Source organism: Octodon degus, unplaced genomic scaffold (genome assembly GCF_000260255.1).
Source record: "Octodon degus isolate 3935 unplaced genomic scaffold, OctDeg1.0 scaffold00130, whole genome shotgun sequence".
NCBI lineage: Eukaryota > Metazoa > Chordata > Mammalia > Rodentia > Octodontidae > Octodon > Octodon degus.
The window spans coordinates 326,194-339,385 of record NW_004524706.1 but is presented as its reverse complement, the minus strand read 5'-3'; the positions used below and the strand labels follow the sequence as shown (position 1 = coordinate 339,385).

General features: G+C 47.8%; 1 protein-coding gene across 3 annotated transcripts; it reads left to right on the top strand.

Annotated features, from left to right (window-relative positions):
- Positions 1-6: 6 nt before the first annotated feature.
- Positions 7-7,763, top strand: Fndc5 (fibronectin type III domain containing 5). 3 transcript variants are annotated; one of them, XM_023701134.1, is made up of 6 exons: positions 7-17; positions 1,486-1,601; positions 2,020-2,218; positions 2,539-2,628; positions 5,217-5,350; positions 6,250-7,763. In XM_023701134.1, the coding sequence occupies exons 3-6, from the start codon at positions 2,035-2,037 to the stop codon at positions 6,286-6,288; spliced, it is 447 nt and encodes a 148-aa protein (XP_023556902.1). In that variant the 5' UTR covers positions 7-17; positions 1,486-1,601; positions 2,020-2,034; the 3' UTR covers positions 6,289-7,763. The 3 variants fall into 3 exon arrangements, with proteins under 3 accessions (XP_023556902.1, XP_023556903.1, XP_004641037.1); XM_023701135.1 differs by having other exon boundaries at positions 5,917-7,763; XM_004640980.2 differs by having other exon boundaries at positions 5,698-7,763.
- Positions 7,764-13,192: the final 5,429 nt, after the last annotated feature.

Below are 13,192 nucleotides of genomic sequence, written 5' to 3'. Positions count from 1 at the left end.
CGCGCTGGTGCAGGCGGGTAAGGGGGCCCGGGGCGGGGGGCGGGCGCCGGGGCAGCCTCCTTTCCTGCCCCTGCTCCCCGGAAGACCTGGTTCCCTCCCTGCTGCCCGGGGACTGCCTGTCTCAGTTGCTAGCTGCTCACCTGACCCAAGCCCAAGGCTTCCCTACCTTCTTGACCCCAGACTTGTCCTTCAGCCTTCAAACTCCTTGCATGACCTCAGGCCCCGTTTTTCAGGGGTTTGTGATCCCCAGGGTGTAACCCCCATCCTTTCATCCCAGATCGTTGCCTTGGGTTCCATGGTCCCCTTTTGTGGTCTAGAGAGCAGATGAGGACATCAGTTCCCCCCCACCTCGGGCCTCCTTTTCTGTCCCCAAAGACCTCTCAAAGCTCCACTAGCCAACTTTATACATCTGTTATGTAGAAGTGTGTGTGTGTCTGAAAACGGTTGCAAACTGGCTCCTGGGGGGGCGGGGAGAGGCGGGGGAGGGGGAGAGGGGGAGAAGGGCCTCGGAGCCCGGTTCATCAGTGTCTGGCCCACACCCTGGGGTGCAGCCTCACCTGACATGCGTCTCTGTCCCTTCTGGCTGCAGCTGCCTCATCACTGTCTCTCCCAGTACTCATCTATCTCTCTGTGGCTCAGCACTCTTACCCTGCTTCTGTCTCTGTCTATCTCTAGCCCTCTACTTTGCTCTCTGGTCTGTCTGCCGCCACCTGTCTATGTCCTTCGTCCCGTCTATCTCCATGTCTGGCCCAGCCTCTGGGCCTTAACTTTATCTGTGAACTGAAAGGCTCCTGCTTGGGCCCATGTCTTTCCCCTTGAGGCATCTGCCCCTTGGGAGACAGAGGCTTGTGTCACTCTACTCCTCTCCCCTGGAAGATTCTTCCTGCCTGGATCCCCCTTCCCTGTCACTCTCCTTCCTACTCTCTTCTTGACCGACCCCTTAGGGCTGGCAGATGTGGAGAAAGGGCTCACAGAGGCCCCTCCGAAGCTGGCTATTTCCTTCCTGCATTGGCCCTTATCCACATTCCAGGGTTTCCCCGGCCTAGCCCTTCTTGACCTCTGGGTCTTTCTCCTTTTCTCAAGGTCACTCCCTTGACAGTACAGGATTATAATGGACTGGGAATCCTTTTGACTGCTTTGGTCAAATTCAGCTTCTGTGACCCTGCTTACTTAAGTCCCTTCCTTTACTTGTCCCCCTGAACTTACCCATTAGATCTAGCTCTGGCTCAAGATCATCAGTTTTAGCCTTGGAGCCCTCAGGCAGGCCTATGGCCAACAAGGACCTGCATCCCAGACACAAGAAGCCTGAGGCTTCTCAAGCCACCAAGGAACCAAGAGCCACGAAGCCAACCACAGTTGAGACCTTGGTCTCCTCCCTCCCCCGACAAAGCAAGGCCTTCTCAGGCTTCCCCCTCTCACTCATGACGCCGCTGGGTGGGCTCACCACAGGGAATGCTCAAGCTCTGCTGCCTGCCTGCCCCACAGACAGCCCTTCAGCACCAGTGAACGTCACTGTCAGGCACCTCAAGGCCAACTCTGCAGTGGTCAGCTGGGATGTCCTGGAAGATGAAGTTGTCATTGGATTTGCTATCTCTCAGCAGGTAACCTCTTGAGGGTCCTTGGGAGGGAAGGACAAGTTGAAAGTGTCAGATTAGGTGAAGGATGTTGGTGTTTCAAAAAATAGGAAAAAAGGAACACAGACCAAGAGAGATGGGCTGCAATCTGCACATACAGCTTGAAACTGGAGCCTCGGAAAGGCCTTGGTCCCTTGTAGAGAGAACAGAAGCTTTCAGCTGGGACAGCTCAGATAGTGTTTAGGACCTGGTTCCAGTTCTTACTAGATACAGAGCCTTGGGCAACTTCCCTAACCTCCCTGAACCTGTTTCTTTAGCCCCACAAATTATAATACCTGAGGTGTTGGGATGGCTGTGTAGGCAAAGGGTTTGGCACTAGGGGGCAGTGGGCAGATGTAGGTTCCACACCTGGGCACTGACACATGTCTGGCATTCATCTTTACAGAAGAAGGACGTGAGGATGCTGCGCTTCATCCAGGAAGTGAACACTACCACCCGCTCATGCGCCCTGTGGGACCTGGAGGAGGACACAGAGTACATCGTGCACGTGCAGGCCATCTCCATTCAGGGGCAGAGCCCAGCTAGTGAGCCGGTGCTCTTCAAGACCCCACGTGAAGCTGAGAAGATGGCCTCTAAGAACAAAGGCAGGCCCTGGGCATGGAGGAGTAGGGTAGGGGCAGTTGGGGCCAGAGCAGTGGGTGGTATGTCAACACCTCTCCCTGTCCCCATCACAACTAAGCACAGCAGCACCTGAGAGTCCCCCGGGATACTTGCTATATAATTCTCATGTTTGGATTGAGTCCAGTAGCTGTCACCCTAGGTAACTGTCACTATGTGCTTGGATCTCTTTGTGATAGGTGTGTGGGCACCAGTCCAGATAAGCACTTAGTGTTGTGAGTTTAGCCCTCGAAGAATGGCTGGGAGAGGACAGGGGAGCCCTGGCCTAGTGTCTGTTTCTCCGCAGATGAGGTGACTATGAAGGAGATGGGGAGGAATCAACAGCTGCGGACAGGGGAGGTGCTGATCATTGTTGTGGTCCTGTTCATGTGGGCAGGTGAGTCTGGCCTTTGAACCCTTCTTCTATTAATTATCTGTGGGGACCCTGGGGACCCTGACCAGATCCTTTTCTCACAGTAATTAAGGGGAAGGAGCTTGAAGAGAGCTAAGAGAAGTAAAGACAGCTGTGAGGGTCAGATCTGATCATTTCTATAGTCCCTCCCTTACCAAAAACATAGCGTATTACTGGTTGCCTTATGGAATTATGGAGGAACTCACCTTTCCCCTCAAAAGCATTTTAGCCTCCTGAGGTGGACACCTCCACAGACCCTTATTTTCTGGCCATGGCCGAACGTCTCCTTCTTCTTTATAGCCATTCAGGCTTCAGGCCTGGGCAGCCTGGGAAAGTTACTGCCTGCCCTCAAGTTTGGGCCACGCGCCTTACCTCCTCATCCTTCTGGGCCAGCTGCGAGCCTGCTGCCTTGGAAACCCCCGTCCACCCAGTGGAATGGCCCTCCGGCCTCTGTGCTTTGCGGCACATGGTTTGCTCCTTCAGCCCTTCTTATGTAAGTTAGTCAGGCTCAGGGCTGTCTTTTCCAAGTAGTCTGTGAGCTCCCTAAGGAAGATGTCCAAGTGTAGTTCAATTCAGCTGGCATTTACTGAGCAGCCACTCCATTCAAGCAATTATATTACAGTTGTGATTAAGAACATTTCGGGGCGGGGCCAGGGATTTAGCTCAATGGCACAGTACCTGCCTGCTAAGTATGAGATCCTGAGTTTGAGTCCCAGTACCAGAAAGAAAGACAGAGACAGAGACAGAAAGAAACTATCCCTGGGTCAGCTGGGAAGATAGCTCAGCGGTCTGCCTGGCTAGCTCAAGGACCTGGGTTCGATCCCTGGTACCACATGCCATGCTGTTTGGCTGGCCACTACAGCTGGACATGGTAGCACATGCCTGTAATCCCAGCACTGGGGAGGCTGAGCCAGGAGGATCACTATGAGTCCGAGCTACACAGTGAGACCCTGTACCAAACCAAATCTTAAAAAATAAAAGAAAATTTTGAACAAAATCCCTAATCTTCTAAGGAACTCATTTTGGAAGGAGACAGGCTCAAGCTTCACTACAATTTGGTGCGATGAGCACTATAATAGTATCAAGCATGGGAGCAGAAAAGAGGGAATTAATTCTGGAGTTAAGAGTAGAAACCAAGAAAATTAAAGTGGAGGTAACATGGGAATAGGGCTTTGAAGCATAAATAGGAGCTAACCAAACAGCTGCAAGAGGAAGGGTATTCTGGACATGGTGTGTTCAAAAAACAAGCTAAACTCAGTGTGGCCCAGTACAGCTAAGACCTATGAAAGAAGGTAGAGTGTGAGGGAGTAAAGATTGGTGAGACCATGGATGAAGTCTTTGAGATTTCAGTACTGTGGGAAAACCTGATCAGCACAGCGGTTCAGAGGGCAGACTCTGTTGAACAAGCATTTGGAAAGGAATGTTCCTGAAGCACATAAAAAATAGGCACTTAAAAGAAGCAAGAAAAACAAGGAGTTGTATAAAGAGGAGGTTTGCTTACAGCACATTGTTAGACTCGGCACAGACAGTGTTTACACAATCATAACAATCTAAAAGGTGAATTTCACCGGAACTTGTGGTTTAATTCTGATAGAATAATGGAGGGGGACCAAGGGGTGTTGCTGGGTTTTATCTGCTACGGTGGGGAGTCAGCAGATATCTAAAATAGATCACGAAATAACACTATAAACATAGAAGTAAAATGAGGGAAAACATTTATAAGAATTGGGGTAGGGGCCGGGGAGATGGCTCAGTGGAATAAGCGCTTCCCTGGCAAGCGCAAGGGGCTGAGTTCAACCCCTGGTTTTGCCAAAAAAAAAAAAAGTAAAAATAAATAAATAAATAAAAACAGACTCAAAAGATAGGCTGTCTCCATCCTACGAGCTTAATAAAACTAGACATTTAACAGGCCCTGGAGGCTGCGGAGTTCAGCTCCCAGCTATCCTGCAATGTGACCTTGAAATAAGTTAGTTCAACTCTCTGGGCCCAGATGTCCTCACTTATAAAGTGGAAAAAGGTGCACTTCCTGGGGCTGGTGAGATGGCTCAATGGTCTAAAGCACCTACTTAGAACAAGCTAAGCTAAACAAAGCACAGGGACCATGGTTCAATCCCCCAGCACCACATGCCAGCCAGCCCCGCCCCCTGGTGGGCTGAGCTGGCCACACATACACACACAAATAAATAAAAAATTAAAAAAAAAAAAAAAAAAGGTGCACTTCCTGAGTTGTGTGGCTTGAGAGAAGATGTCTGGCCACACAGCGCAAGGCCTGGCACCTGCGCACCAAATGCTATTGTTTCTGTTTTCCCCTTAAGGAAAAAGGGGCTCTGTCAGAGGTTTGCAGGAAAGGTGGGAAAGGTGGGGAGGAGACGAGATCAGATGCACGCTGTAGGAAGATCGGCTCAGCAGCAAAGGATGGCTGACAGGGGACAAGGGGAGCAGAAGCCAGGGGCGGGAGGGTGGCTGCTGAAGTCGTGCAGGGGAGACCATCTGGAGAGACTGTTTGCAAGCACAGATAGGAATGAAGCGGGAACCAGGCCCTGGCCTCTGACTGCTCCCACTTGTCCTCCCAGGTGTCATTGCCCTCTTCTGCCGCCAGTATGACATTATCAAGGACAATGAACCCAATAACAACAAGGAGAAAACTAAGAGTGCATCTGAAACCAGCACTCCAGAGCACCAGGGTGGGGGGCTCCTCCGCAGCAAGGTGAGGCCAAGATCTAGACCGGCAGGTGGCCCCCTGTCTGTGCGCTGCGGGCCTGGACTGCAGAAGGGGTCAGCCCTGGGCCTGGCGTGGTTGCATCTGGCAGAGCCAATTTTGGCTGCTGCCTGTGTGACACAGGGGACACTGCAAATTGATTTTGGATTCTCTCCCTTTGCAGGGTGCCAGGGGCCAATGGTGACTTAAAAAAAAAAAAAAAGGCAGAATGGGGAGGGCAGAATTCTTGGTTGGTGTGGGGCAGCAGAAGTAGGGGATGCAGGGCGCATTTCTGCTCCTGCTGTGTTGTGTGCTTTGGGCAGGTGCTTCACCTCTTTTCCTTTTCTGTAAAACAGATATGAAATCCTTTCAGTGCTTGCCTTGAGCGGCTCAGAAGACAGTAGAGAATGAGAGGATCTCATGATTCTGACGATGATTATCCAACCAACCTCCAGCCCTCCGTGCACCTCCTCCTCCCCCCACTTTGTATCCTCCAGCTTATTGTCCTCTGTCTCTCCGGGCTTCTCTCTTTCTGGCACCTTTTCCTGAAGCCTCTTATTGCCCCCTATTTCCAGAAACACCTCAACAATGTCAGTGGCTGAGGCTATGCCCAGAGGCAGATCTGCAGAAGATGAGCAAACCAGCCAGAGGGACGACTGCTGGGAAAGATGGAGGTACCAGGGCTCTGAGCCCAGGATTCAGTTGTGGCCACTGAGTGAGGCTGAAGGCTGGGTTGGAAAAAGCAGACAGATGCAGCCTCCAGGGAGGGCTGCTCTTCCCACAGGGATAAGAGCCAGGCTTTTAGGCTGTAGCCCTGCTGGCTCCCATCTTCCTTAGGCCCTGTTTCTCACCTTGCAAGAAGTCTGTTCGATTAGCTTTGGCCACTTCTCTCATTTCTTTCCTCCCAGTTTCCAAACAAGCCCTCAGTGAACATCATCAAAGCATGACTGCCTGTCTGCAGGGAGAAGGATTTCATTTTTCTTTTCTGCTGGTCCACGGGTCCTGGGCACTGGGAGAGGGCCAACTGCAGTCAGGGAGGAGGCACAGCTAGCTGCAGTTCTCCTTCTTCCCTCAGTCTGATGAAAGAGTTCTGAACTACAAACCCAAATTCTGCAAAAAATAATAATAAGCCACAAAACTAAAAGGTCTGGCCCCAGCCTGGAAAAAGGCAAAGCTGCATGAGACAGCTTCTGCCTCCTCATCGCTCCTGGACTGGCTTCCTCCTTGAGAAAATGCACAGCAAGCGCTCTGGGAGACGGAAAGCACGAAGACTGACTCAAGCTGTTTTTTAGACCAAGGAGCACTGGAGGATGCCATGGAGCGGCCCGCTGTGCAGGCTCATGGCTGTCATCAAGCCTTTTCTAGATGTAGCCATCAGAGACCCGTTTGTTGTGTGATATGCACCTTTGTGAGTGTGTAAGAGGTTTCCTGTTTTGTCTCTTTTGAAAAACAAAATTGAAGGGCTCCATTCCAGAGGACAGAGGATTCTTCAAGAGTTAAGCTGGTTGTCTGTCTTGACATTTACTTTCACGGTAAGATCATCAGTCTGGGGGTTGAAGAAGACCTGGAGGGTACTAGTTCTGTTTTTGAGGAGGAATCTCTTGGAGTTTAAGCAGTGCTAGCTGGGGCAACTGAAAAGGCACATCCACATTTTATATCCGGGGGACTGCTGACCCATCCACTGTGGAGTGGAAGTTGCTGGAAAGCAGGCCTAAGCCATTCACTACAGACTGGCCAAGCAGCCTGGCTGTCACAATTAGCCTCTAGAGTCTTCATATCTTTCCATCTCATCCAGATTCTGTGACGGTTACCCAGAGTCTGCATGTCCTTCCCTAGAGCCTGAGTGGTATGAGGTGACAGGTCTCTCTCTCCACTGCCCCTTTCTGGTTAAAAAACAAACAATGGTGCTTGATGAGGGAAAACAAGACTCTTCTGGGACTGAGGTGTTACCACTGCCCGGATGCCTGCATGGGAAGAGGTGGACTCTGCGTCTTCCGTTGGTGGCCAAGAAGAGGAGGGTGGAGGATGTGCCTAGCACGAGCTTGATGCACAGCAGGCACTTGGGAATATTTGCTGTGCTGAGTGTGAAGAGCACTGGCCTCCAAGACAGAGCTGCAAGCCATCACCCAGTGACCATCCCTTCCCTCCAGTCTTTCAGAGCTCTCCAGGCTGGCTCAGCCACCACAGCTTCGGCCAAGCGTGGCAGCACAGGGGAGGAGAGACAGGATAAAAGGCAGATGTCAGCAATACCAAGGGCTTCCTCATGGGAAGGCATGAGGCTCCACTCATTGTCTTGTGACTTCCATCCCTGCTGAATGGGGCTGCGAGGCCAAGGCTCCTCACAGGAGAGGTCCTTACCTCTAATACAGTTAGAGCAATAACCACTTTTTAAATGTAAAATAAAAAGACAAATGAAAAGGCACATCCTTGTCTCCTGGTAAATGCCCAAATGTTGCCCTCTTTTTCTGGCAATTGGCAGCAAGTCAGGATGTGTGGAGGAGGGAATCAGTTCTCTGTTCCATTTTGGCCTGCAGTTTCTTAGGGACATGCCTGCCAGCCAAGCTGGAGTTGGAAGGGAATTCTTGAACAGATGGGGGTGCACGTGTAGGAGAAGAAAATAGCTGCTCCATCATCCTCTTTCTGAGGCTCTCCCAAGCCCAGCTTGGGCTGTCTCACTGCATAGGTATGCAGGCTGGTGCTGTTTTTAAAAACAAAGGGTTTTCCTCTCTGGATAGGGCCGCATGCTTTCCCTGGGCAAAGGAATGCACCCCCGCCCCCACTGGAGTAAGGAAGGAGTGAAGAGGATCTGCAAAGGCTGCTCAGCATTCACAGCCATAGTTCTGGGCTGTTAACGAGCATCACTATGATCTTAACAGCAAGCTGAAAGGCAGAGTAATGGCATTAGCCAATGAGCAAACCAATAAATCGGGCACTTCAAACATCCTCATCCATGGCCAGGAAGGCCTTGTTTAGAAAATGTCAGATGAGCAGGGATTAGGGCAGGCTAGGGCCACACACCACTCTAGGCCAGACCTCAGTGAAAATAAATACTTCATAGGCCCAAATGGAGAAGCCCTCAAGCCAGGATTAGGTAGAGGCAACTGTTAGTGGGGTTTGAGAACTGTGCTATCAGGGCTGTCTTCAGATTCATCTGTGTCTAGAGTACAGGAGCAAATGACACTTAGATAAAACTCCATTCCTTCCTTGTCTCCCTAAACAGCTATTTGCAAATCCAAACCCTGCAGCTATGAAGGATCCACAGAGATTGCTCACAACTTGGGGAGGACTCAGGCAGCTCTTGGAGAGCAGGCAAACAGGCCTGTATGTAGGAGGAGTGCCGGACTGAGGCCGACTTAGCCAGAACTGCCTAACACCTGTCTCTTCTCTAGCTGGTCTTTTCCTTTGTACCAAAAAAAGGTTAGAATGGAAGCTAACCAGAGTCATACACTTCTTAGGGTATAGGCCTGGGGGTGTCCTAGGAACAAGAGGAGGTCTGAAGGGAGGAACAGATTGGTGAGCTTTTCTGGGTGGCAAGATTCCTTTTCTCCTAGGCCTCTTCTAGAGCCCATTTAGGAAAAAAAAAAAATCTCTAATTCACCCTTTTACAGAAATATGTAGTATCTCACCAATCCATTATATTTTAGACTTCTATATAGCCCTCTTTAAACCTATTTAACATTTTTAAAAAATTATTTATTTGTGTGTGTGTGTGGCCAGCTCAGCCCACCAGGGGGTGGGGCTGGCTGGCATGTGGTGCTGGGGGATTGAACCGCGGTCCTTGTGCTTTGCTAAGCTTGTTCTAAGTAGGTGCTTTAGACCACTGAGCCAGCTCACCAGCCCCTATTTAACAGTTTTTAATCTTTCTTTTTACTTTTTTTATTTTTAAATATTTATTTTTATTTATTTATTTGTGTGTTTATTTGTGTGTGTGTGTGGCCAGCTCAGCCCACCAGGGGGCAGGGCTGGCTGGCATGTGGTGCTGGGGGATTGAACCGCGGTCCCTCTGCTTTGCTTGGCTTGGCTTAGTTTGTTCTAAGTAGGTGCTTTAGACCACTGAGCCATCTCACCAGCCCCTATTTAACATTTTTTAATCTTGCATTTTAATAAGTAGTCTCCAAAACCAAATTGCTTCTATAAATGTGACATTCTGCCTCCCTCAACTCCAGCTGCACCAGTTTTTTTTTTTTTTTTTGCGTAACAGGGGATTGAACTCAGGCCCTTGTGCTTGCCAGGCAAGTGCTTATTCTACTGAGCCATATCCCCAGGTCCCCAGCTGCACCAGTTTAAAAAAAAAATCTTGTGGCTTGAATCTACAGTGAAGATCTTTGTATACAAATAGTCTCTTGATAAATTTCAGAGCTATCATTTAGATTTAGTTACTGTGATCCAAAAGACCACATTCTAAGAGGGACAAAGTGGCCCACTATTTGGAAGACTAAGGCAGGAAGGCTTCAGATTCAAGGTTAGCTGAGACAACTGATAACTAGATAACTGAGACAGTGCCTCAAAAAAATTAAAATGGACAGGGGCTGTAACTTAGTGCTGTCTGGGTTCAATGGGTACTGCCAATCCTCACCCCCAATCACATCCCATCTCCTCAATGGGTGCTGGGAATGCCAGAGTTTCTGTCTGTGGCATGTTCCAGTTGTTACAGGAGAACAGGAGGGAAGGAATGACAAGGCAAGTCTGTTCATTAAGGCATTCCAATAGTGATCAGCTGACACTTCCTGTGACAAGTGGGAATTTTTTCCTGACAGGTGTTCTGGCATATAAACCTACTCTGAAATCAGCTAAGGAATAATTCTGTTTATTCTAAGAAAGGAAGAACAACATAAAAAGCAGTAACAATGGCTTTCTAGTTTTATGTGGCTGGGTTTTCCTTTCCTATAAAAGCTCAACATGGCCTTGTCGGAGAATGAGCCCCTTTCCTTTTAAAGAAGGTCCATTTTCCCCTTTCCTTGCATTTTCTTATAACATAAAATGAACTGAGTGTAGGGGACACTATCACCTCAGAGAATTCAGCCTAGTCTCTGAAAACTTTGATGCCTAGAGTGCTAACACACCACTAAAAAGGAAATAATTATCAGGCAGATGATCATCCACACCTGACAGGAATAAAATGGGTATGTGTAATATCTCAGACTGAGACAAGAATATCCAATAGCTGGGTCCTCAGTACACTTACACTGAGCCTATACCTGAAAATTCTTTGTCTAGAATTTATATACTAGACAACACTTACAGAACAGCAGGCTAGTGAGTCTGTTCAAATATGTTGCTACTGATTTTCCCTGCATGAATTGAGATTTCCAAGACCTGGGCTTTAATATAGGTGACAAGCTATTATTGCCTGTCCTTTCATCTTTGCTCCTGGGGGCAGGTCTAAGAGCTTAGATTCATAAAAATAATCTACGGAACACACTCTCCCACATCTATCCACACTTATCCAACTTTCACCACAGGTTCTTGAAGCAGCAGGTTCTTAAGAAGTGAAGAACAGCCATCAAATTTGTACAGTACTATCAATTCTGGGTTCTCTAATCCTTAAAGGGAGAATGCCCAGGAATAGTATGACTTCTTTTTAATCAGTGCTGGCTGTGGGACACAAAGACACAGTGGCCAACCACACAGACATGGGAAGGAACACAAAGCAGTGCCTGCCTGCGAAGGGCTGAGCCACCCTCACCCTCTGCAGCAACAGGAGCAGTGATATTTCAGGCTCTGCTTGTGTCAGGCTCCTGACACGCACGTATGTAGCTGCAAATCCCAATCAATTTCAGAATTTCTTAACTGCTGGAACACCTTCCTCAACACTGTAATTTACCCTCAAAAGAAGCAACCATTCCTGCCTTCCCAGAACCATGTTCTACTAAATGCCACCGCCCTCCCATATCCCACTAACCTACCTACGCAAGAGAGGAAGGCAAATAACCCTCCTCCAAGCCCGCAACAGACGGCTACAGCACATATGCCACTGACAAGAACTTTTATTTCTTTTTAATGACATTAAACACAACTGCTACAAGGGAAAAAACATGATAAAAAGGAGACACCAAACTTCAGTCTCATAACTGATACTGACAACAATGCAAGTAAATCACAGTCTGTATTAGATGTAAAAAATATATTTCAGGTGCATTTATTACAAATAAGCTATTTAAACAGCATATTTTACTCTGCTTTGTCAAGACCTCTGTGGTAAGAATGTCATTATGGATAAACAAAGCTAGATAAGAAGTTAAATGCACAAAACCCTTACTCAAATTTAAAAATACAGCTAGAATTCCACCTGAAATAACTAGGCATACAGGTCCACACTGAATGTGAGATAGGCAATTTTTTCTTTTTTTAAGACAGGGTCTCACTATGTAGTTCAGGCTCATCTTGAGTTCACTGTGTAGCCCGGCTGGCCTTGAACTCACAGGGATCCTCCTGCCTTAGCCTCCCAAGTGCTAGGACTACAGGTGTGTGCCACCACACCCAGCTAGATAGGCAGCTTTGAAAAGAGGTTAAAATTCCAGATTCTACCCACTACCATCTTTAAGGCAAACTTGCCAGATAATGAGTTTTCTTTGGCTTTGTTTTTTTCTTCTTGAATACCATGTTAACCACTAAAGAACAGTTCTCTCCTCCCCCAGTCCAACAGATTTAATTAAGCTGCTAAAGCTTTGGAAAAACAGAATTATCTGAGCTAACAGGAAATGTGAGTGTCACATTGTCTAGTTAACCTGTCACTTACTTGATTTGGCAAAGGCAATGCTCCCATTACACATTCTGTTTAAACCTTCCTGTACCAGGATGGCAGGAACGTAAGTCATAGATTTTTGCTGAAGCAAAATGTTGCCCCTTTACTTCTTGGGTTACCTGTGAGGAACAGGATAGCTGTAATGCTAGCTACTCCAGCTACTTTAATTTTAACTATGCTTTGGTCCAAAAGGTGAGTGTCTGGAATGTCTTACTCCATCAGGCTGATTTAGGGCCACCTGGAGAAGTGACCAATGAAATAAATGCAAATTATGCCAACTGAAGAATAGATTTTGACTACTGTCTTCAAATGGAATTTTTCCATTACATTCTAGTCCCAGAATCTAAACAAAATGTCCAAGGAAGAGTATCTTTTTTTTTTTTTTTTTTTTGGAACCGGGGATGGAACTCAGACCCTTAGCGCTTGCCAGGGAAAGTGCTTATTCTACTGAGCCATCTCCCCAGCCCAGAAAAGAGTATCCTTAACTGGATAAAAACATTAAACACTTAACAGGCATCTATCCAAATTTACTGGCAGCTTGAATGACCAAACTTTTCTCTATCAATTTCCCTTTCTAAAATGGGGTGCGATGTTTAAGATAGGCTGCTTACAAAGATAAGGCTAATGAAACAACAAAACCACACAGAGGCTAGCAGCTATGAACAACATTCACAGAGAATAAATAGCAGCAGCATTAATGCCAGACAGCAAAACTTCCCCAAATGATGTTTAAAACTACAAAGAAAGAGCAACAAACTCTTAGAACATCCATTAAGACAGATGCTCTAAATCTGCCAGCTTTGGTGAGAATATCAAACTTCAAGATCAAGTAATACTTTTGTGGACAGACTCAATCACAACACTATCAGACCCATTTCATCAGGTATGTGACCATACCTGGGGCTGACCAAATGAGGAGATGGTAACATCAAGGGTCTAAAGACACCTGTTAACCAGTAATGGAGACAGCAGAGTGCCTCTCCAAATTCTCTCCCAGCAGACAAAGGCTCCTTGACTAAGCTCATATTAAAAGCAAAGCTTCATCAGATGATACTGAAGACCCATGGCACTGGCCTATCATCAAGTCAACTGTGTGTGTGTGGGGG

Bases quoted from the DNA above. Each gene is read 5' to 3' on its own strand.
- Fndc5 (XM_023701134.1), top strand. From the start codon at position 2,035: ATGCTGCGCTTCATCCAGGAAGTGAACACTACCACCCGCTCATGCGCC. The intron at 2,219-2,538 runs GCAGGCCCTGGG...GTTTCTCCGCAG, and splicing joins GATGGCCTCTAAGAACAAAG to ATGAGGTGACTATGAAGGAG. The intron at 5,351-6,249 runs GTGAGGCCAAGA...CTTTCCTCCCAG, and splicing joins GGGGGCTCCTCCGCAGCAAG to TTTCCAAACAAGCCCTCAGT.